Source organism: Cataglyphis hispanica, chromosome 2 (genome assembly GCF_021464435.1).
Source record: "Cataglyphis hispanica isolate Lineage 1 chromosome 2, ULB_Chis1_1.0, whole genome shotgun sequence".
Classification (NCBI taxonomy): domain Eukaryota; kingdom Metazoa; phylum Arthropoda; class Insecta; order Hymenoptera; family Formicidae; genus Cataglyphis; species Cataglyphis hispanica.
Genome location: NC_065955.1, coordinates 12,974,897 through 13,000,739, shown reverse-complemented (window position 1 = coordinate 13,000,739; position 25,843 = coordinate 12,974,897). Strand labels below are relative to the sequence as shown.

General features: G+C 29.6%; 1 protein-coding gene across 4 annotated transcripts; it reads right to left on the bottom strand.

The window, feature by feature from the left end:
- Positions 1-4,570: 4,570 nt before the first annotated feature.
- On the bottom strand, positions 4,571-25,523 carry LOC126858901 (dynamin). 4 transcript variants are annotated; one of them, XM_050609584.1, is made up of 17 exons: positions 24,629-25,523; positions 23,195-23,268; positions 22,349-22,498; positions 22,061-22,264; positions 21,798-21,990; positions 21,506-21,715; positions 20,568-20,767; positions 20,329-20,474; positions 20,053-20,210; positions 18,214-18,240; positions 16,677-16,848; positions 16,303-16,548; positions 15,005-15,211; positions 14,460-14,635; positions 13,759-13,947; positions 11,897-11,992; positions 4,571-5,756 (listed from the first exon to the last, which is right to left on the bottom strand). In XM_050609584.1, exons 1-17 carry the CDS (start codon positions 24,790-24,792, stop codon positions 5,693-5,695), a joined length of 2,676 nt encoding a protein of 891 aa, XP_050465541.1. In that variant the 5' UTR covers positions 24,793-25,523; the 3' UTR covers positions 4,571-5,692. The 4 variants fall into 4 exon arrangements, with proteins under 4 accessions (XP_050465541.1, XP_050465543.1, XP_050465542.1 ...); XM_050609586.1 differs by lacking the exon at positions 11,897-11,992 and having other exon boundaries at positions 24,629-25,521; XM_050609585.1 differs by lacking the exon at positions 18,214-18,240 and having other exon boundaries at positions 24,629-25,520.
- Positions 25,524-25,843: the final 320 nt, after the last annotated feature.

Genomic DNA, 25,843 nt, shown 5'->3' with positions numbered 1-25,843 from the left:
ATTATTCTGGTCTTCAAAAAGCTATATATTAATGATTTTTTTGCGATAATATAAAATGTAAAAACATGATGATTTTGACAAGTTAGAGCATGAAGAAGAATCTTAATCTTGAGAAATTTGTCACTTTTGAACGATTATTAGAATTTCTATGTCTGTTTTTTTTTGTTGATTGCTTCTCCTACAACATCGGAAATTCTCCTACATTATCGGAAAAAGAAATCGAAAGGGATTACATGGTAAATAATTTTTTATGCAAAATTATCTTACGTTCTTCCTTATTTCGAAAATTCGCGTAATATAATACCGCTCGTGAATCCGCACGACAAAATCCCTTGATAAAAAATCATTATATTTTATACGCGCAGTCAACGTGCGCGCGCGCACGATTGCCAATAATGGAAGAAGCCTGAGGACAAAGGATATCTCGTTGTGAGAGGCGAAATAACACAACGGTTAAGCTTTTCCCTCGGTTATTCATTTTTCATTTTATAACCGGTAAGCGCGTGCCTGCGAAATCCGAACCGCATAAAAGCACTCCATTCAGTCTGTAATGCGCTGTCATGGTCCACGCCATCGCGGATTCAGCATTGACGGAATTTTTTAGGCGAAACTCCGAGATGACGAAGAAGAAAGAGAGACAAAGAGAAAAAAAAATCGCACCCGGCGATAGATGTGAAATGTGTGGCGGCCGCGTCGTCGAGACAGAAACGAATAAAACAGCCGGCGGAGCCGACGTGGATCCGATGTAAAATCGCCGGCCGACTCTCGCGCTTAATGACAGATAATGCGGGTATTATACGAAACGAACGATGTTCGCCATCGATCCCGATCTGCCCTCCGCGTGATTGCGTTAATCGGCTTAACGGACGCGCACACGCCGAGCAAACAAATTGCCCGTAAGCGATGCTTCGTCGTACACCCTGTATATAGTTCTATACAACCCCCGTCACCGCGATACTGACACGGTAGAAGAGGATTTCCGATTGGAGTTGTGTAGAGGACTTGTGTGAGCGCGGTTCGCCCGTAATGCATCTGAATTGTTCACTTTTTGTACTGGATTTGTACTGCGCACTTTTCAGCCGTTCGCTCGTTGTGACAGATCTCTTTCGGTTGATCTTTCGATGGGTTTTTCAAATTGAGATCTCTCGATTAAATTGACTGATCTTATCAATTGATTTTTTTTATCTATAGTATATGTTTTTCTGTTTGTTTAGCTAATATTTTCTGGTGTATAATTTAATTTGTAAATATTTTAATATAAATTTTTTACGCTTAAAGTTTATATTAAAGGCAAATATCTTCAAGACACATGTACAGTTTTTAAATATTAATTTAATCCTTTAAAATATAGTTAATAAGTCATAAGTTAACAGTAAATTATCATTAACAGTAAAATCATTTTATAATCTTTTTCTCTAATATAAATAATAATTTTACATTTGTATGTATTAAATTAAATTATGTAAAAAATAAAAAAAGATTCAGTTCTTTTGTACCTTTTTGTAAGAAATTAGTATTTGTTTATATTAATTTACAACAAAAAATATTAAAATTAAAATACGCGCATTATAAAGTTTAAAAGTTAATGAAAATTTGCATAAAATGTTGCGCAAAAATTTGTACGAAATGCTATTACGTAAAACTTTCTAAAAAAAAGTATCTAATTTTATACTTAATAATTAATATCATGCAAATAGATTAATTGTATGCTATATTACGTGGAAGAAACAACGTAAAAATATTTTTGTGATTATACAAAGTAAAAGGAAATTGAGCTTGCTATGCCGCAACGCAGGAAGTTATATTAACTAATTCATGTATATATGTATAAGAGAATAACGTTTACGTAATTGGAACAGTGTGAAACTTGAAACTTGGTGGAGTATTAGTTGTAAAACTCATTAGCGCCGGATACAAACTAATTTCGATAGAATTTCTTGTTAAGCGATTTACTAAACGACACCTACGGTTTGTGTCAAACAATTTATATCAAACTCTATATGCTTGACGAAACGTCACGTCAATAAACATCAAAACAAAAATTACAAGGCAAAATAGCAAGTTAATTAAATGGTTTAGAATTTAATTAATTCTGCAAATTGTACATCATTAATTTTATATATTTCTTAAAATTTTGTTTTAATCAAATAAAACTATCCCGAATAGTTTTTGGGAAACATATTATTATTTTTTACATTATTATGTTTTTATATTTGTATCATTACATAATTCTCTGATATAAATCAAAGAAATAATTTTTTCATTAATCCTAAGAATATTTAATATTTTGTTACGCCAATATAATTAACAGTGATGTGTGATAATCGCAAAATAAAAAATTATTCGACACAAAAACTGCTACATAAATTTATGATGATAAAGTTGCTTTATTATCATATTCCGTTTTTTTTGTATTTTAAATTGTGCTGCCGTAGATAATTCTAATAGAAATTATTAGGATATTTTGGTAAATCAGAATAGTAGCAAGGATAGTACGTTGATCCTTTATTCGTATAACAAATGCAAAATCGAACGGTAGAAAACGGTGGCAATATTTTTGGTGCTGACGGAGGACAATATGAATTTGAATTTGATGAATTTTGTGGACAAGGTCCAGCAATGCATATAGTGGGTGGTGGTGGTGGTGGTGGTGGTGAATGTTCTGGTCTTGGTTTGCACGTCTACAAAATTAGATATCTTAATATTGCAAAAAAATTATTTTTATAATTGCCGTTATAATTGTATAAATTTTTATGTATATAATGTTTTTTTTTTGTTTTTCAAATAAATACAAGAAATAAGCATTGAAATAGATCGTATCATTGCTGCAATTAGAATTGTAAAAAAAAAAGTATTCGCCTATGCGCGCGAATTTTACGGTTATTTCGATTTATTTCGTTTGCATGTCGAGAATTTTTTACGCATTAAATATTTGTCTATACAAATGCTTCATATTATTTATATCATATTACCAATGGCGGACATGAAGGTGAAAAACTACATCTAGACAATCTTGGTTCGGGAGGCAAACAGCCATAGCTTGGACAACGAAATGGTATCGGTTTGCAATGATAACACGGTGGAGGCAAAGAGGTACGTGGCAGTTTTTTTTCTTTCTGACAAAACATTCCTTTCTTTTCCAGAAAATAGATTTAAAAAAATTTTTTAAACAAAATTATGCTGAAAATTAGCCTTTTAATGGCTTTGCAAATTTTACATTAGATTTTGCTAATATATTTGTGAACATATAATAATTCTGTCTAATCGATCGACAATCTTTTGTTTCAGAAAACTATTTCAGAACTAACATTATCCACATTCCTTTCCCATTCGATGTCATAAGAATTCATTATAATTTAAAAATTTTTTCAGGATTTGATCAGCTAAAATATTTCTATTTTTCTCTCTCTTCTTTCTTGTTACTCTTTCAGTCAATCATATTTTGAAATATTTTATATGGAGGTTGTCTTTATTCTTTTGAATTCTTTCTAAACAATAATAAATTTCTCTTGATATAATAAAAATATTTGTCTTGATATAAATTAATTCATAAAGCTACGTGTAATTATTATAACATTTTGAAACTGGATTCCCAGTACAATCAATTCACTTGGGACGAGTAACTTTCCCTGATTCTTCAGGAAGATGTCAACATGATATGACAGGAAAGTAGCAAGGCTCTATAAAAATCAAGGATTAGATAAATCAAAGACTTCATAATTCTTTTTGTTTCATAATTTTACGTATTTTTCATGTAGTCTCAATTTAATTTAATTTCAAAAACTTTCTAATTATCTATATAAGGTTAAATTGTTGAAAAATTTTAATGCAACTGTTGATTGATTTGCTTTATATAAAATGTATAAGAATCAAATTCAGTAACATACCTGTCAGAAGTATATGTAAGTTGAAATTGAATTGCAGATCCATAGGGACGCGATGACACGTCAAATGTATGTTTCGGGCGTGCATAATCGGTACAGAATAACCTGGGAGAACAACGTGAAGGAATAGTACCTGGAAATTTTGGGAAAGCGCCCTCGATTGACATATTGGCTTTAGATATGCTATATTTCTATATTCCAATTATTGTGCAAAATAAGCACAATATTAATTTTAATTAAACAAATATCACATAAAATTATTATATCTTTTATATTACCGTGAATTTGATGAGTTTACATCTCGCGACAAATTAATATCTTAATAGTTCCATATCTCGATATAAAGATTCTTTAAACAGAGAAAATTCTGTTATGTGTATATATATATATATATATATATATATATATATATATACATAACAGAATTTATATAATTATTTAATTATTTATTAATATTACAATGCAAAAATAATTATAAAAAGATACGTAAAAATATGATTGCGCATCGGTAAAAAAAAAAACTTCTCTGCGATTACTCAACATAAATAACTTTTTTTATCTTTTACATACCATCGATAGTATTGTCTTCACTTGTCTACGCTTCGTTGTTCATCGCAGACGATCCCTAGAGATAACATTATTATTGTATAAAATGAAAGGAGATGTTTTATCACAATAATAATGGATTGATCACAATAATTTATATTTTTGCGTTATTTTGTACAATTGCAAAATCTCGACGTTTTCTGGAATGCTGATATATTCAATAGAAAATTCCACGTTTTTTCTCTGCAAAACATGGCTTACTCATTCTGTTTTAATTAGCTCTTTTACAATCGAGGTAATCGGGTTGCCCATACTCATATATCAAATCATTTTTACAATATTTCCACGACAAAACTTACGATAAGAAGGATACGATATATATTGAATACATCGCAGACAGAAAATAGGAAATATTTGTAAAAAGCATTTATAAGAAATTAATATTACACTATTTGTCAATTTTATGATTACAGATTATTAATCAAAATTAAGTTGTACAGTAATACTGCATCTTCGATATTTCTAAAGAAACTGGACTCTCGCATTATTATTTCTCATTATGTATAATTAACAACTAATAAACTCGTTTTAATACTGATAATATCATAATTTTAAATAATTTTTTAATCATTGAACAAAATCGATAAAAACACATCTGAATTGCCCTTCTTGTCGTAAGAAATCTCTATTTCGAACAAAGTTACTCCCTTAAAAAAAGAAGACACCTGGCGCATATCGAGCACACGGTGTTAATACTTATTGTTAAAATTAAACGTAATCTATATCGCAAATCTAGTTTGTATAAATAAAGGTAGAAAACAAAGTATATATCAGAGAAAATGTTTGAAGAAGTGACTGATGGGGGATCCCTCTGGCTGTCCTGACCATCGAGAAACAGGCGAGCCGTTTTTCTGCCTCTAGTTTGTTTCTTGGTCCCTCTTTCTTCTTTAATATTCATATATAACACAGCCTTGCTTCCTCCTCTTCTCTGCATGAGTGCTTCTTCTTCGGTTCTGATCGTTGTCTCTATCATCAAACATCAACAAATTGATGTCGAGGCCGTTGAGATCAAGGAGACGAAACATTGATTTTAGGAGAACTTCTTATCTTCATTGCGAAAATGGGGATTTCTCCTGCCAATCTGCGGGCTTCTGCTTTCATGGCCTGTCATCGGTCATTCGAACAAGATCTCCCCTGATGTTGTCTTCGATTGTCACAGATACACGAGGTATTATCTCATATGCCACTGTTGTCGGACTAGCTCAGTTTAGTCTGCCGGAGAATGGTCTGTCGGGAATTCGGGGAGGAATATTGGGTACGGGACGCCTACAACATAGACAGATATTAAGTGTTGGATGTGTGCCTATGAAATTTAAAACGGAAGCACGTCGCGGGGAAACAATAATTGAATCGAAAAAACGCGAAATCTATGCAAACATAAAGAAAAACTTAAAAAATTCAATATTTATTTATATAAATTTCCTATCTCTTTTTAACAAAATATATTAAAATCTGAATATTTTAATATTAAAAATGATATGTTGATAATGTTCGAATATATAATATAACGCATATTATATATAATAAATTCTGGAATACATGGTATAATAAAAAAATAATATAAATAATAAAATATAACATAAAATTTTTAATAATTAGACATTAGTTAAATGTAGCACATTTAAAATATCACTCAAAAAATATCATTCTTTTTTATCTAATCAAACGTTAAAATTTTATTGAAAGCATAACAAATTTTATTGATAGCATAACAAAACAAAGCAGGAAGAATTAATCACATTTATTCTAAAAGAGAGATGAATGTATAAAACATAAATAGTAAAAATAAGAGGTAAAAATATATGATAAATAATATATATATGAAAATAAATTTATGAAATATTAAAATAGCATAAATCTCGATAATAATTTGGATTAAAAAGAAATATAAGTGATTTTTACACAACATGCTTAAGCTTTAGTGACAAAACACATGCACAAATAAATATAGTAAAGAAACATCCAATTGCATTATTACCATCGTACAAGAGATAACTTGATGAAAATAAATAAAAAGGTATTAATAAAATATCTCATATTTTCAACACCAACAACGGCGTTGAATATTTGAAAGAAAAATTAATGCCAAAATATGATTCATTTCATAGAATCAATGCGTTGTTAACCCATTAATGAGACATTTTATTTTTCATACAAATAAAATAATTTTAATAATGTTCTTTTAAATTTATCAATCTTTTCTAAATATTTCCAATTTTCAAATATATAAAAAATTTCAGGAAGAGACTATGTATATGTCAATAATATTGTAATCCGAGACTCTCTTTAGAAAGAGAGAGAGAGAGAGAGAGAGAGAGAGAGAGAGAGAGAGAGAGAAATAAAAACAAATACAATGTAAATAATATTCTCTAATGTTGATAAAATCTTGTACGAACATAATTATAATCATTGATAGTATTTCTTTGGCAACGTAATCCCATAGAAAAAAGCATATTATAAAGTCATACAAATACGAGGTTCAATATTTACTAAAAAAAGACACAGAACGCGAATACGCATCCCTGTACACAAGAAGGACACATTCATCAATTTTAATCAATTTGATAATTTCAATTCAGTTCTATTTTGACAATTTCAATGCTATTGTGTAAATATATAGAAGATATTTAATGCATATTTTTAACAAGAAGAATTAGATTCCTTCTAGGTAAAATCGAGTTAAAAACAACAGAAATGCGTCTTCGATCGTTCGTGAGAGTAACATTCTTTTCATTGTTATCTTATTTTTCACGTACGTACGCATGTATATATACATATATATGTACGCGTATATGTATACGCATATGTATACATATATACATGTAGAGATATATTCTATAACATGTTACTACCTATATACACATTTATATTGCAGTAAAACAGTGTGTGTTCCTCTCTTAGGCGCACATGGCGCAATATTACAACGTATCTTTTGGGATGTACCGCAGAAGAACTTAATCAAGTAATCCTCCAATATTATTATAATAATTTTTAACAATATCTCAAGGAGAAATTTGTTCCAATATATAATTATGAGTTTTTGGTCGGATTTAGCGGTTTGAATAAAAATTGCTATAAAAATCAATATATCGTATAAAAATTAACAAGGTCGATGTATATAATGTTTTGTATTAATCGACGAGAGCTATGCTGTTCAATATGTGGAATTAGAAGTACATAGTGATTTTGCTGTATGGGTTTCCGTCGCAAAGTTTTGCTTATCAAGTGGGCTCAATGTTATATAATTGGAGGATACTTTGCCCGCATACAATCAACGGATTTTGGCACAATAGATAGAAATAGAGGAAATATATGTGCGCGTGTCTTTGGCGCAGTTTTCGAATTAGTAATTACATATTCTGGTAGAAACAAATTGTTATTTTTAATTGTTGTTTTTAAAGAATTGTTATTTGTGACACTTATGAGGATGGATCGAAAAGTAACTTGGTTCAAAATAACAAACAATGGTTTTAAATTCAAGTTGTTTTTTATTTTTCTCATATACACGAATGTACGAACCAAGTTACTTTTCGATTCACATTTCTTCGTAGCTTTGTTAAGTCATTCTTTGTCGATCTTTCTCTTGATTTTTGTCATTTGAAATCACCATCTTCTTGTGCCAAAATCTTTCAAAATATCAAAACATTGACAGCAAACCCACGATTCACTATTTGACTGAAATATTATCGTCTGTGTGCTTTCTGCTTTTTTAAATATTTTATTTTTATAATATTATATATTAAGCGCGGCGATTTGGAGATTCTCAGCCCGTAGTGTACAATAGAATTACATATTTACTCGGTATTAGCTTTACATGAGATTAAGCGTAACTATAATGACGTATAAGGCTTTAAATGGAAACGTATATATAATGCATTGAATAAGAGATGTGTATGTGTAATGTTACAACACGATATATATATATATATATATATATATATATATATATATATATATATGTGTGTGTGTGTGTGTATTGTTGTGTGACATTCTTCCATAATAAACAATAAAAGTTGATATATTCACCGTCTCGACGCAATTTATTTAATTAATGTCAGATATTAATATTTTAATACGATTTCATCATAATATAATGCAAAATAAATGAGAAATGTATTGTAATTCATTTGTAAACGTAAATGTAATTTAAGAATATGTTAAACTATTTAATTGATCATGTGTATATGTTTCAAACTATATTTATTAATTAGATAAAAATTTGCTAAACAAAATTATTATATTATCCTTCGTTGTAAGACTCAAGGTCGATATTCCACCAAATCGTTTCTTGCCCCAGATGCATTTAATATATTAATTTTCACAATATTACGATTTAACGAGAATTACTACAGGTGCAAACACGGACGCGTGAAAGAAGCGTTTCTCTTCTCGCTCTGGCCACATAAAGAATATAGATTATTTTAATATATTTTTCTAGACTAACAGATAGATTCTATAGCTTCCAAAGGTCTGAGTATATATTTGTTTGTAAATGTATGTGAGTCAGAGTCATTTCTTTTTTCTTTTAAAAATAAATATAGATAAGATGCACTCTATCAGAAGGTGGAATATTCATATGGAGCTATATCGAGAAAGCTTTGAATATTAAGATTAATAATATTCAGTGCAACGAGTGCAACGTGCTCGATATGCTCGATCGAAAAGCTTATAAAAAAGCTCCTATTCGTTCTTGTCTCATCTTCTTACATCTTAACATCTTACTAACGCAAAAATGACTACTTTATAAGTTAGGACAAAATCTCTCATAGTCTACCGCGTATGAAATATGAGATGCATCGCTAAACAAATCTGCAGATATATATATCTTACAATATATAATATAGTGATAATTTTAATAATATTTTCATAATCACATTAAAGATTTATTATTCTCTAATACCTCGACGGGTTCGATTAATTCTTCATTGCTTGAGAGGATCAGTATACACGCACGTTTCTCTGTATACAAGTTATACTGTACAATAACATTACAACAGCATAATATATGTGGCTGCACGTGGAAGTTTCCCTTCAATATTCTTTATTCTCTCTACACCAAATGCAACACATGATATTGATTAATCTCTCGGGATTTTATTAATCATGTCTAAACCATGATCTGATAATATCCTTGTCGATACATAAAACCAGATGTGATTAGTTCGACGTGCTTCAGAAAAAGAGCGATAAAGTTTCAAATCAAATTAAGAGAAAGACAATAGCAAAAAATGCGTATTATTGAAGAAATATATTTTACTACAAATTAAAATAAATTGAAAACAGATGTAAATTGGTTGCAAGGAATGTCATTATAGGCCTTCCTGATATTGACACAATTTTGAACGAGGAATATGTCTTATATTACAATAGTATACCATTTGTAGTTACATTTATAAAGTTTTTTGCCTTTTCTAAATCGTTATTAAATTCTGTAACTGTGTCAGTTAGAATACGAACAGCGCAATGATATGGAGAATATAAGTCTTTTGCCGACATTGTATTTTTAAATTTATTATCTATCCAAGGAGACATTCTATATATTGTAACAAAAAATATCTTCTTTTCTTCTTAATTGCACTTCGATTATCCTTTAAGCCTTTAAGTTTCTTCCGAATCATTGCGCAAACGTACTTGAAATGAGAGTACATATCGCTCCATGTATAGTACAATCCAGCTTATAAAGTTGTGTCATATTATTTAATATGATCTTTTTTCGCATAACAATTTCATGCAAGAACTGTGTAATACTATACAAACTTTGAAGCACGTCGTTACTTTGCGAATACTTCAAAGTATTCCCATTTACGAAAAATTCATCTTATATACATACATAGTTGAATCGCAAGTAAGATCAGCGAAAGAAATTTGAGAAAAATAACTATAAATTATACAAAATATATAACGTCGTTTCCTGAATGTGCCTATCAAATGTGATATACACGCATTATACACACTGTATGTGATATTATGGTTACTGTTATTTTCGATAAGTGCAGTTACCATTAGTTAAACTATGGAGAAAAATAGAAAGAAGGCAAAAACGGAGAAACAGGAAAAAAGAGAGGGGCAAGAAGGGAGGGGAGAGGAGAGTAGAATTTCGTGACTTCGGATTTTCGTGCAAAATCCTCGAAGCATTCTACGCTATATCACATCCTATGTCTGAGCACATTTTTTTTCTTGTTTATATATCGTAAGGATTACGTAATATTTTTTTCCTCTTAAATATAGTTCTTTTATATATATGATGGATATATATATATATATGTATGTATTTTTTTTCTAAATTTCTATTAAAAAAAAATAACAAACGTTTATAGGAAGTAGAGAGAAATAGAGAAAGACTTTACGAGATATTCTGTGTAGTACAATACTTTTGTCATTAAAGAAGCCTTTTTTAAACAAGCTGAATATTTATTCGCATGAGTTTTAGCTACTTTCCCAACAGCATGACATTTTCTCATCTATCTCATTATAACCGACGACACGTTCGACATTTCTTTCAATATTCATAATTCATATCAGATGCAATTCAAACATGATCATACCACAATATTTATATCAGACTCGTTCTTCAATGATGGGAACATTCTTTATAATCAATGCAAAGCTATTATCGATCACATTATCGGGTTCTGGTAGACTTTCCAGGATAGATTCACTGGATGCAAAATACATTGTTTTAGAAGAAAATTCATAATATTTTGCTCTAGACACACTAACGAGTCTACGTGCAACTTTCCACACTTTTACATTGTGCGAAAATAACAATGATATTGGATTAATTGTACTAATTTCTACATTAAGGTCCAATTGGTTTTTTTACACATATATATGTATATATTTTACTTCATCACATTTCCTGATCATTATACTTTGATTTCAAATGAAGCGTTAAACGTATTTTATTGCTCATTTAATGACTTTGAAAATTATCATAATTAAATCTTCTAAAAACATTTAAGATAATATAGAATATTGCTAGATAAGGATGTAAAGTGCTTAAATATATATTCGTTTCCTATAATATGATATATATATTTTACCCTATAATATATAGGTTATAGAATTATTTCTTATACAAATATGCATGTAAATAAATATGTACACACGTGTGTACAAATTTAATACCAAAAGCATAACCGTTAATGAAATTCATGAAATATCATGCAAGACAGAAAGAGAGACATGTAAAAGATGCAAAGGGACCAATTAGTAAATTATTTTCTGGAATATTGTTAATAAAGATCTACTTAAAGTAGAGGAAACACTGGAATTAGTTCATTCTCAACCCTGAACAGTCTACCATCTACTGCGCACACAACTTAAATGAATACTCGAATATATATATATATATTATATCATTAGAGGGATACAATTCGAAATTCAATTGGTGGATATCTATTTACTTGATCTTGAACGCATCCATCAGCTCGTGCACGGCGGCTTGTGTCGCAGCCTGTGTCGCAGCTTGCGTCATCCTCTGCTGTAGACCACCCCCTCGACTAAACACACCACGGATACCCAACTTTGACTACAGATCTCACTCTTACATAGCTTAATTTCATACATTATATTGCTAATATTAACTTATAATGCGCATTTTCTATAAGAAAGTATGTATAATGTTCTTTTAAATGCAAGATAAAATAACATTAACGGGGGAAAGGGATATATATAGTTTTGTAATAGTAGTTATAAAAATGTTCTAACGTAAGAGCAACACGATATTCGTTCGATATTCAAAGACAGCTTTTGAACTGTCACACTTAAATTCCTTAGTTCCCATTTATAAATACATTTACAATTATATGTATGCCATTATTTTTTCTTTCTTTTGATAAAATGTAATGCAGGCACCGACATATTTGTCCATATATAGTAATTGACAAGTTTCAAATTGGTGTTATGCTTCATATAAAACATTTAAATGATAAAGAACGTATATGAAGTAAGAAATGCTATTATGTGATTGAGAAACTTTTTAAACTTGTATTAAATAGGATATATCATAATCTATAATATTACACGATATATATATCACACAATAATTGGTAGATAACTAATTTAAATTCCAAAGACACACAACCGACATTTTTTTTTTATTTCCAATATTGCATTTTATCGAAATGTCATGCTGTTAGTATAAGTAAAATAAACAGTTATTTATCTGCCGTAAGAACACAAAGTCCTTTATTTGATAATATTTTCAACGATATATACATGTATGATATACAGCTTCATTGAAGTAATTTACAATCAAATATATGTGACTCGACTATATATGTTATATCTCCATTTTCTACAAACAAGAAAATTGTACCTTCGGAAATATTTAATATTGCATAGGTTTCATGTACTATTGGCGCTAAAATATAACTACAATTAAAAATGTGTGTTAATCTCCGCGCGAGAGATAATATACATAGAGAGATAATATATATAGAATAATATGTATATATACATGAATTATATACTAAAATTATTACATTGTTTGCATAAATATTAAATAATAGAGACACAATATTATAAAGAATAAAAACAAAGAGTTACTCTATATATCTTTTTTCTCTATATTCTTAATCTATTGTTGAACTAGTATGACAAAATAAAAAATATGTCATTGTCATATATATAACATAGGTAAAATGTACTAGAGGAATTGTTCGGTATTTGGAAGCTCAATTAAATTTCCGAAAATGTAAAAGACATGAGACTTGTACGATTGGAATAATAATCCTCGTGTAATTTTCACACCTCTACTTAATTAACATCAACCTTATAATCTCTGTAATGTATGCAGACAGACAGTGAAACATTAGGGAATAAGTGTTTTGTGTAAAATATACACTGACTATATATATAATGCAATACGGATACGGTATTGATTAGTAGTGAATAGGCGAGTTAGTGCGAAGACTTATTGTCGGCGCCTGCAATAGAAAGTGAAGTTAGCACCCAAGCCCCCAAACACACAAGCTACTGTTTAATATAGAGGGCAAGAGATGTTCGAGAAAGCAAATTGTATTAATTTCACAATTGTGTAAAATGGTACCATTTTCATGTCACGTTATTGCATTGTTATATGTTTGAACACAAAACCACATTACAAATGAAATTATTGTTAAAACTTCAATGTGTGCATAGTTTAGCATGTGATCAATAAGATTATAAAATCGCGATATAAGATTTAATCAAGATCTTTTTGGCGATAATAAATAGAGAATTTTAAATTAGTTTTATACGTGTGAATTTTATAATGTATACTCACGATGGTATCATAGGTGGAGGTAGGCCAGGGTTAGCTCGAGTTGGTGGTGGTCCACCCGGACCAGGTCTATTAGGAATGGCTGGTGCTGGTCGACCGCCTGCAGGTACTGGTGGTGGTGCTCGTGAGCTAGAAAGAGGTGGTGGCTGTGTCACTCCGCGTCTTGGACCACCAGGGGATGGTGGTGATAATCTAGAATATATAGTACATCTTATAATTAACTTTTCATTATTCAAATGTTTTAAATTCCTTTAAGAAAACTTCAATTAAAGGAAAACTAAGTTACAAGTAATATGAATAAAAAAAAATTAACATACAAAATCTGAATGATAATATATAACATATAGTCTCTATATAATCTTTTGATATCATTAACCGAAGATATAAAAACAATTGCACACAATATATTAAATTGAAATATCAATAAAAATTAATTAAATTTTAGCGATATTTTATAATCTCTCTTTAGCTTAATATTTTCATAGAAAGTACTTAATATGAAAAGCATGCATAATGTGATGTTCTTCTTAACGACATTAATTAAAAAAAAAAAATAAAGATAAATATACCACGTATGTAAAGAATCTTACCCAAGACTGTTTCAACCGTGTTCAAATGTATGGCAAAGCAGACGGTACAAAATGTAAGGATAAAAAATTAGTAAAATGCGCGATAAACCGTGCTAGGAATAACATAAAGGTTACCTTGGATTCTCGCCGGATGCCAACCAATCATTCTTTACGGGTGGTGGTACTGGAGTTGAAACAGTGGCCATAGAGACATCTCCGATGATACGAAGGGCTTCTTTGCATGCATGATACATGCGTAACATCTCTTCCCGTTTCTGCGCCTCTTCAGGGGATTCTTCCATCATGGAAGACTGTAATCGTATATCAGTTTTTATTCGAGATAACAGTAAAATACATAAAAATAAGAAAATAAAAACATCTCAGATATATATATATATATATATAAATAGTAGTACTATATGTATACTTGTTTGAAAGATGGAAAACATGAGTTACATACATATTTTTCTTAAACCAAATGCTAAAATAAATAAGGAAAAGGATGGGAAAAATAAGGACACTTACAATTACAGGATCAATAAATATCTTCACAGTATTTATTTCATCTTTGGTTAACTAGAGGAAAGGATTAATGAAGAGAGGATTAATCTTAAAACAAAAGAATTATTCTGCAATGAACTGGTAGCATAAGCGCAAAATGTATTGTATCAATATTTTACCTGATCACCACTTGCATAAAGATGCGCCAACAATTCCCCATTAATAAAGTCCTTAGCATTATTAATAATAAGATGCATAATTGTCTTTGGAACCAGATCACGGGTAGTTTTCGTAACAATCTTCATGTAAGAATCTACTAAATTTCTGATAGTTTCCACTTGACGCTCCAATTGGGGATCCATTGATGATTGACCCTCTGTTTCACCCTGAATAAACAAAAATAAGATTGTTTAAGCCCTTATTTCGATTAAGTTGCTTCCAAATGTTTTACAATTTAAGTCATAAGATAGCACTCACAGTGCTGCAAAACATTTTACTAAAATAAAAAATATTGATCAGTTTAAAAATGTTATTAAAATGCAAAGTAACATGTTTTGTTTTATAATATTGTTAGTATTTTCTGCAATAATATGCTTGGTTGAGGAGGTGTCCAATGTTCATGTAAGTGTCGTGTGCTATATAATTCTTCAAAACACGATTGTACGAACCTCATATCCTTCCTTTTTAGTTGATTTAAATATGAGACAAAAAGAACACGATTACTATTATGCACTCAATAAAAAAAAAATAATATTTTAATATTTTACTTTGGAAAAATAAATATAAAATAAAAAATAACGAAAATATAAACGAAAAAATAAATATAAATATAAACTGAAAAATATATACATCCTCTCTCTCTCTCTTTTTCTTTAGACAAACTTTGCAAGTGTAACTAACAATGTTCAGAAAGTTATAAAAATTATATTTATATAAAATATAATATTCATATATAAAATAATGTTCTAAATAAATTATCAATATATATATTGCATATATGAAATATCGATATATATGTTGCATATAAAATTTAAAAAAAAATTCAAGAAAAATGATTAAAAATATTTTTCCAAAGAAATTATCTTTTTGTTAGTTGTTTTCAACAATATTCAAATCATCACACAATTAATAAATCAAAAAATTTTCATCTCTATTACTTTTATTAACTCACCCTCCGCTTATCCTAAAATAAATTAAAATGGATTCTAATAAATAATGTAATGAATTATTGTCATATAATACAAAATATATAGAATACATTTTCATTCTTATATTAAAAATATATGAAAATTTGCATAAAATTGATTTATATATATATATATATATATATATATATATATATATATATATCCATCCATTTCTATCTTTCTTTAGTAAACAAATTATATAGAGACATAAAACATAAATCATCTTTTATGATTAATAATCTTTTATATATATAACTATTTGATTATATCCTGATAATTAATAGACTCACCTCTCCTTCGCCATTCGCTTGTTCTGTCGATTTTTCGGGATACACACCAGCCCTCAAGAAAGAGGCCTTCCAAGAATCAACATCATCTTGAGTTTCACAACTCAATTCCAGTTGCTTGTAATCCTTATATACATTTCTCCCTTCCGGATTAAATAACGCGAATAAATGACGTCGCGACATGAAACCTTGTTCTAGATCACGCAGCTTCAATCCATCTAAAGGCAGCATGTACTTCTTTTCACGTTCCTTCATACATAGAAATATCACAAATTTGATATCGTTTTTGTTGATAATTCTCTTTTCTATAGTATATGATATCACAATTTTTTTAATATTAAATTTAATCAGTTATATAAATTATAATCAATATTTACTTCTTCATCCTTGAACCAGGAAATACTCTCCGATGTTAAAACAAACCAGTAATCTCTCGAACCGCCCTTCATAATACCGAGATTATGTATGCACATGTAACCTTTGCGAATTACTTGGTTGCCTAATGTATGCCGCCCAGATTTAACAGAATTTTCCGACGATTGCTGTGCACTGTAACATAAAAAAATGTGTATAATGAAATGAGATAAGAGCTTTTATGTACCCAACTGCAAGAATTGTTGCTATCAAATCTTACATTAGTTGGTTAAAATAAGTAAATAAAACCAGCGAGTATATCCTAGCATTCATGTTTCAAATAAATATATGTCACATAAAGAAAATAATGTTTGCCTAATATAACATAGCTTATGTGTTACAAATTTTTGATTATATATATACTATTAAATTCGATAATTCTTTTTATTTTACAATAAAGAAACAATAATATGTAGAATAAAAGTGGACAGTACTTTGTGCCTACAAAAACTAATGTACATTATACAATTATTTCGTGAAAAAATCCGAAAAAATCTTTAGGATTAATATAAAACATATCACAGAATCATTGTGTACTTGTTTTGCCACCTTTGCTTCATGCATATTTCATGCTTCATATAGCTTGAAAAAGTTTTTAAGCATATATTTGTTGTATAATTGCATAAACAACAGCGGATCACAAACACGTGCAGTATAGCTATCACTTAGGCAACACTGCAATAATTCTCGATATTGTGATGCAAGAGGATTGCATAAGCGCATATTACATCCATTACAAAACAATAGATCATAAAACTAAAGCTTGATGTTGCTGTATGAAATACAGTTTAAAAATTTTGTGAATGGCGTACAGACGTGGCTTGGAAATTATTTTTGTTTGTAAGAATCCTAATTTTTTGATGTGCAACTTAAAAACGAGAAATATTTATCATGACTGAAAATAAAGCAGAGTTACAATTTGGAGCGGAAAAAATCCACATAGATCCAGATTAAAAAAAATTAAAAATAAGAAACACATTTAAACCAATATATATACAAATATAATATCTCACAGTATTACGCAAAATTTTCAATACGCTGACTTCAATAATACTAAAACAAGATTGTTGTAAAAACGTAATTTTAAAATTCAAAGAATTTACATAAAAAATTCATATAAAAACATGATTGTAAGAAATTTCAAAGAAAATCAACTAAAGATTAATTTTGCATTATATAGCAATTTACATACATCTTTTTTTTTCCTGCTAATTACGAAATTTAAAAATTAATAAAATATTTAAGTTATGAAAATATGAATATATAGAGAATATAGAAAAATTATATATATGCTTATGTTTTATCTCCAAAACAAATTAGGTAAACATTATCAAGCTAAAGATTATTAAAATTTCGCTTATAGTATGTTAATATTTCAACTTAACATAGAAGCAACAAGATATTAAAATAAGAATAAGCGTAAGAAAAAAAGAGCATGAAAATAAAAAGGGATAAAAATGTAATGTAAATCTTTATTGGAATGTACTAAAATATTCTTACCTTGCATTATGGCTACTGGCTGCAGCGCTGCCGATATAATTAAATCATTTTTTTAATTGTAAAATTCGAAGAGTGAATAATGAGAAAAGAAAAATATATGACCATATTATTTTGATTAGGGTAAGGCACATAATTTCATAAATAAGGTTACAAATTATAAGATAATTGTCATATAATTTGATTATTTAATTATCTTTTATGATTTGTACTAAGATATTTATATATATATACATATATATAAAAGAAAACATGAACTGCAAAGCTATCTATTTTTGTAAAAATTTATATGTGCCTTGTCCCCAATGACATAAATAAAATTAAGAAAATTTACATAATCTTATAACATTTATATAATCTTCAGCAACATCATAATCAATTCTATATATAAAAATCTATTTTTGTATTTCTATTATATCTGTCTACATAATTAATATAAACTATACACATTGTATATAAATATTTAGTATAATTATTCACATTCTTATGTTTTCCAGAGATATTATTTTTAAATCAAAAATAAAAATCAGAAAGAATTAAATATATAGAGAAATATTGCTATATAGCCACAATAAAAACCAATTGAGCTAAAAATGTAATATGTGCAAATGCAATTCCTTATTCTTGATAATATGTGAAATTGCTTCTTAAACATAAATTGTTAACATTTCTTGGTTTAATAACCAACTGTTTTATATAAATTTTAAATAATGTTAATTATATTCAATAGTACTCGATTAGAAATTCTTGTATAAGCAAAACAAATAAAATAAGTCAAGTTGTATTAGTCATGGATAAATAACAAAAGTTAATTAAGGTAAACATATTATAAAGACAAATGTATGGAGAAGAGATTAGCATATATGTATGAGTATATATTGTATATATGTATGATTTTAGCATAGTATCATACAAGAGTGTAAATTAAATAAAAATAACACTAAATAAATTATTTTACTTGTCAAATTCTAGAGTAATATTTAATCCTTAAAGGAGGACAAGTTAAGAATGTTGCTGTGGTCAAAGATTGCTATGTGAATTGATTTTAGCAAGACATGCATTGACTGCAAAAGTATATGCGCTGATATCTTCAATAAAGAAATAATGGCAAGCAAAAAATTTGACAATCACGTGTAGTACGATCTTTCTATCATATTTTGCAATAATTTTAAAGTCTTGATTCTTTTTATAAATTCTAACTTCTCTCTGTTTAAATTATCTTTAATTACTCATATTCTCTAGTAAGCATTAAGCATGCTCTATATTAATTTATCGCCTTGAATCTAAAATTATTTTAACATATATATTGCAAAATCATATAAACAAATTTTTACTACATATCTCATTTTTAAATGACTTTTCAGTATATCTATAGGATTTCCAACTACATTTCCAAATTTTATAAAAAACAAATGTATTTTCTAAAAATGGGTATGTTTGTTATTATATTAAATAAAATATAGAAATATATTATAGAATATGCAAAATATTGGAAACTTCTTGTAAAACTTCAAAATATGTAATACACGTGAATTCATATATTGCTAATTCTTTTCAACTAAAGCTTTTAAGTCTTTTAAAACATACACAAGTTTGCTTAAATACTATAACAACATTATACATAAAATATCTTGCTATTTAGTGGCTATATTAAACTTAATATGAAATAAGAAAATATAGCAGCAAGCGCACACATAAGTGTAACAAAAATGACATGTAGGAACTAGATGTACCAACTTAAGTAAACTAAAAATTTCTGTGACTATTTTTATCTCTGAAAATAATAGTTAAATCTATAAAATATAACACATAAAAAACATTGACTGTTCAATGATTACTTACTTTGCAAAACCGATAAAATCTTCATGATTAGTATTCATATATGCGAGCTCACAATCAACCAACAAAATCAATTGCTCTTTACACATTTGTTCACGCTGCCTAATGTGTGTTGTTATGATACGTTCTGTCTCTTCCCTTAGTCTAGGATAACGCGACATCTGTAATTTTACATAAACCCCGCAGATAAAAAAAAAATATAATTGATGACTTATGTTTCACCATAATATGACATTGTTATTTTGTCTTTTACTATTTTATTATTACATTTTGACTTACCCTATCTGTACAAATGCGTACAACATTACTAAGTTCTTGCACAACTAAATCTACACATTTAAGACTTGGTTCTTTAAGTCTATTTATTTGCTTTTTGACTATTGCCTCAAAAGCCATATCTGGAGTGAATAATCCTACTCTGATACCTATTGTCAAAAAAAAAAATTTTTATTAGTAATTTTATATTTGTTAAACTTAATATGTATGTATAAAATTAGATAAAGTTAAAAGAAACTTACCATGTATATTTCTGATGGCAAAAGCAATTTCTCTCCTTAATTCTTTCTCATCAAATTCCATTTTAACAATTTCAAACGGGAAACGCTCATGGAAAAGTCTATTAATTTTCGCGCCACCACTGAGTTCATTAGTATTAATTTGTGCTGAACCTGAGCCTTCTATAGTTCTCTCAAAATCTGACTGAAGTTGTTGTATCATCCTTAAAAATAATTTTCTATTAATTTGTGTAATACAATCTTTCATAAAATAATATTAATTAGATAGAGTCCCGATGTTATCTACCATTCACAAAACACATTTGAAATATTTGTTATTGTATATCACAATCTATAAATCTGTAATAAAAATGTCATCATATTTCCCAGAAAGATATGCATATCACATATTAAAAAAAAATATATATTAGCAAATTTATTTGTTAATTTTCTTGTGGCAAAATAATTTAATGCAAAATTTTTATCTGTTAATTATTAAACTTAAGCATTTGCATAATTGCACAACCGCAGCTCTTCAATTAATTAATGTTTCATGCAAATATGTGACACTATTCTTGTTAAAGGAAATTAAAAAAGGAAACAAAGATACCTACATATACATTTGAATTGATCTGAAAAACAAAAGTCAAATGATCTAAAACTTCAGGACACTCCACCCACAATATAGAATGTATAAGGATCAAAAAGATAAACAAAAATGGTTTTATTTGCGTAGTTGTTATTTTATGATAAAAATATGAAGTATGATGCATACATTCAATGAAAAAATTTTAATATTACATAAATATGTAAATGTATGTTTAATATATTCTGCTATAAGATATGTATCTATTATTTTTATAATACACATTTTATGAATGGAAGATGAACATTGGATAATAATAAACATTGGATAACTGTAACTGTAAACCGGCATACTATAAAATTCTAAATTCACTTACTGTAACATAGCCTTCGTTTTAATTGCAGGATCATCAGGTCTGAAATGTTTATACTGCTCGACATCCTTTTCTAAAGCTAACTGTTGCTTTTGTAATCTATCTCTTAGAGCTGGCAAAGTATCCCTGATATGGTTTGTTAATTGCTGATTCAAAACTCTCTGCAAATATGGTGTACCCAATCTGTCTGCTAGATGACGATAAGCTGGATGACTAAAAAGTAAAACAAAAGTTATAAATTGTCAAAAAAAGGAATAGTTATTCCTAGAAATTAGTTTCATAACTGTCTGTGCACCTGAGGAAGAATTTTCGCTCAGCAGCTAGAGCATTTTTTATATCCTTTCGTCCTTCTATATCTTTCTGACTTCTATTAACTACACCAATATAACCTCTTCTCAATGGTAATAATTTATTTTCCAAAATATCTCTTGCATCAGTACCATCGTCCATGAGATCCAATTTAGTAATGACACCAATTGTACGTACACCTTAGAATATTACATTAAATTAATATTTTCAATTCAAAGAAATATATTAATAACATCACTAATTAAATACCTTGTGGATCCACCTCCTTAGCAAGTTTAAGAGCATCGCTATTAGCCAAGTCAGTATTAGCTGGTGTAACTGCCAATATAAGACAATTTTCACGTTTGATAAACTGAAGTATCATGGCTTTAATTTGGGCCTCTATATCTGGTGGCTGATCTCCGATTGGTACTTTTGTAAGTCCAGGTAAATCAATTAATGTTAAATTCAAGACTGTATAAAGATAAAAATATGCCATTATATATACAAATAACAATTATTATTTTTTATTTGAAATAGTTTCTTTGTTGTGCTTACCATTGGGTGAATATACTCTAAGATTAATTGGTATATTAGAGATGCCCTTATTACTTCCAGTCACTCTGTCTGTTTCAGCTTCAATTTCTTTTCGCACTTCATCAAAATCTACAAACTTCTTACCTTTGCAATGCAAAAACTCTGCAAATTCTATATTAAAAAAAAAATCATTTAATTTAATTTTTATAATCATTTATTCTTATCAAATATTATAAAGAATAAATAAATAAAAATATTGAGAATAATATAATATTTTGCATCCTTTAACATATATATTTTTCTGTTACATTCTCTGTTTGCAGATATGCTCAATTTATGGGTTATCATAATTTTAGGCTCAGGAAATATGATACAGAAAGTATGATAATTTAATGACAAAGTTCAAGAGATAGAGTAACTTTTATGAATTCTACTTTATGCAGCAAAATGGCAAAATCAATAATTGTATTTTATGGATTTATTTATAAAATATAATAAATATGTCACACACATATAGTGCATTTAAAGTTTTCCAATGAGAGTTAAGCAGAAGATAACATATAAATGCATTAAGCATTACCTTGCTTAAAAGAAAAATATTTGTCAAGTATATGAGGTTAACAAGAAAAGGTTAACAAGATGATATGACCATAAAGACTTCACACTTTTTAAATTCGCTCTTATGCATACATATCCTTAAAAGCAGTCACACACATGCACAAGATATTGCAAGGATATTTTCATATATATATATATATATATATATATATATATATATATATATATATATAAGATAATTTTTGTATTTATTAAATATTAGAAAGCACAAGGGAAATGATATAATCAGTCTTATTTATTACAACTCACCAGTTGGAGAGTTAATCAACTGTAAGATGAGTGGTCTCCTTGTCACAATGCCAGAACCTCTGGGCAAGAAGTCTCTGAAAGAAAAGCATTCATTGTTATAATTGATCACGATTTAAATTTACATTTTTTCATAAGAAAATATATATAATATGCACTTAAGCGTTCTATTTGAGAACAATAATAAATTAATCACAATTAATTATTTTAAAGTATAAAATAATATATACAAGCTTAAAATACAAATGGCAATTATTTCATGATATTTTCATTTTCTCTGATAAAAATATATGTACTTATCTTGTTATCTCAGAATGACTTGTAATATATATTTCTTCTCCAATAAATTTTTAGTTTCTAGGTTCTTTTTAATAACATGATATTAACATATTTATATCAGAATTCTTTGCATATTCAACATAATAACTATTAAATTTACATCATAAAAGTATCTCAAGAATCATTATAAAAATAATTATTATAATTTCTATATAGAATATAGAAATATATTTTACTTTTGGCACAAATATTGCAGAATATTAAATATAAATATATAAAATAGAATCAAATATAACTATAAATAAATAATTTTATCAGATTAATAAAAAAAAACAATTCTTAAATTATTTGATTCTAGTTATTTCTACTACGTTTTGTCTCAAAATTAACATTTTATGTGTGCATATATGTATATTGTAATTGTGAATTTTTCGTTTAACGTTGAAATGTGAAGTGATGACAAGAGATTATAAGAATGTAAAACCGTTTCGCCGGTTTGCGCATGAACGAGCATTCTTTTAAAGTGCTCCAGTGACGAGAAGACATTTGACAGATCGTCCTGTGGGCGTTCTGACGTCGCAAATTCATGCTTGTCTTGTTCATCCATGCTTCGCAAAGAGATATGACACATGAGGCGACAACTGTCAAACTGTCCTCTTCCTCGTCGTCATCGTTAAACTTTAATTAATCGAAACTTTTATTAATCGAATGACGACGTCAAAAGGTCAAAAAATCCCGCGTGTTTCGCCACGCCTAGGATTCGTATCGATGAAAATGTCGGCGTAAAAAGAATCGAAGCAAAAGAATCGTTTTTTGATCCATTCCACTTTTTACATTCGAAATAAAATTAAATATATTTAAAATTTGCAGAAAAAAAATGTACAAAAATGCGTAACTGTAAAGAAAACAGACTTGGAGAAGCGAAAAACACAATGATGTTCATTGATCGTGTTTGATCGTTTTTATCTACAGATGAAGAGATAAGAGCGAGAGAGATGTTGCTCCAATCTCTATCATCGTTTGTACGAAAAAATTTTGCGTGCATATTTATTCCCGTTGTAAATTGACCAAAAGTCCGCGAAGGAAGGAGGATACTCAGGAACTATGAAAAGGGAAGTATAACGTTAACGTTAAAACGTTAGTTTTTGCGATACTTACTTGCCGACAAAGTTCTCGAGCACGGAGCTCTTGCCCGCGCTCTGACCGCCCACCACTGCGATCTGCGGTAGATCGAGTTGCATATGCACACCGAGCTGCGTGAACGCATCCTGCAACTTGTTCACGATCGGGATCAATTGCTCCATACCCGTGTTGCCCGCCATCCTGCCGTGGAAGTCGCGTAAACCGCGTTATTACACTGCTCTGTCGTACACGCACGCTAGGGCGCTCCGACACACATACACACACACGTACACACGCGGGCGCACTCTCGTTTCCTTTTATCTTCACAACTATACTACCGCTGTGATCGCGGCAACACCACCCTGGAGTTGCTGCTGCTGTTGCCGCTAATCCTCCGCCACTGCCTGCACACACGTACGACCGCCCTGAAAAGGGTGGCTGACGGAGGCGAGTGGCCGTCCGTTACGGGCTCTAACCGTACACTAAGCAAGATGGCCGATTTCCGCGAAAGACTGCTCGCGCACGCTTACTCGCTCACTTCACCGCATCTTCCCCGCGAGAGCGGCGGCGGAACGAATCGCGCGATCTCCCATCGGTCTCGCTCTAATGTAGAGGAAGAATTTAAAGCTCGCTCGCAGAAACGAGCAGCGGCACCGTACTAGTACGTACTATTGTACGTACTGGCATTCCGCGTATAAATGAGAGATCGGAGCTGACCAGAGGCTGACTGACTCGCGGCGTCTACCGAGAAAGAAAGAGAAAGGGGGAAGGAGAGAGGGAGAGAGAGAGAGAGAGAGAACAGTTCAATCGATAATCGAAGCGTGCGCACAAGTCATCACTGTCGTGACCCACTTTCGCGGCCACGAGATAAAATCCATATCGTCCTCTGACCTTTTTACTCCGCGCGTCCCATGTCCCATGTATGTATTGTCCGCCCGCCCGCGTGCGCGCGCTCACTCGGGACGGAAATTCGACGAGCGACGTTCACTTCCGACAAAGTGGAGCGAACAATCGATGTCGCGATATCAGCTGATTTCCTACTATATACGCGAACGAATACTCGTTGTTCATTTCGGTGATATAGCTTCTTTTTCTCTCTCTTCTTTTCTTCCTTTCGCGAATATATATTTGAATACATATACTCGCTCGTAATTTCGTTTCGAGCAGTTGTATATATATCTTAACGCACGTAAAACGAACAGACCTCGCGATAAGTATAAGTGCCCGCGAGATTTTCAAAATCTCGCGGCG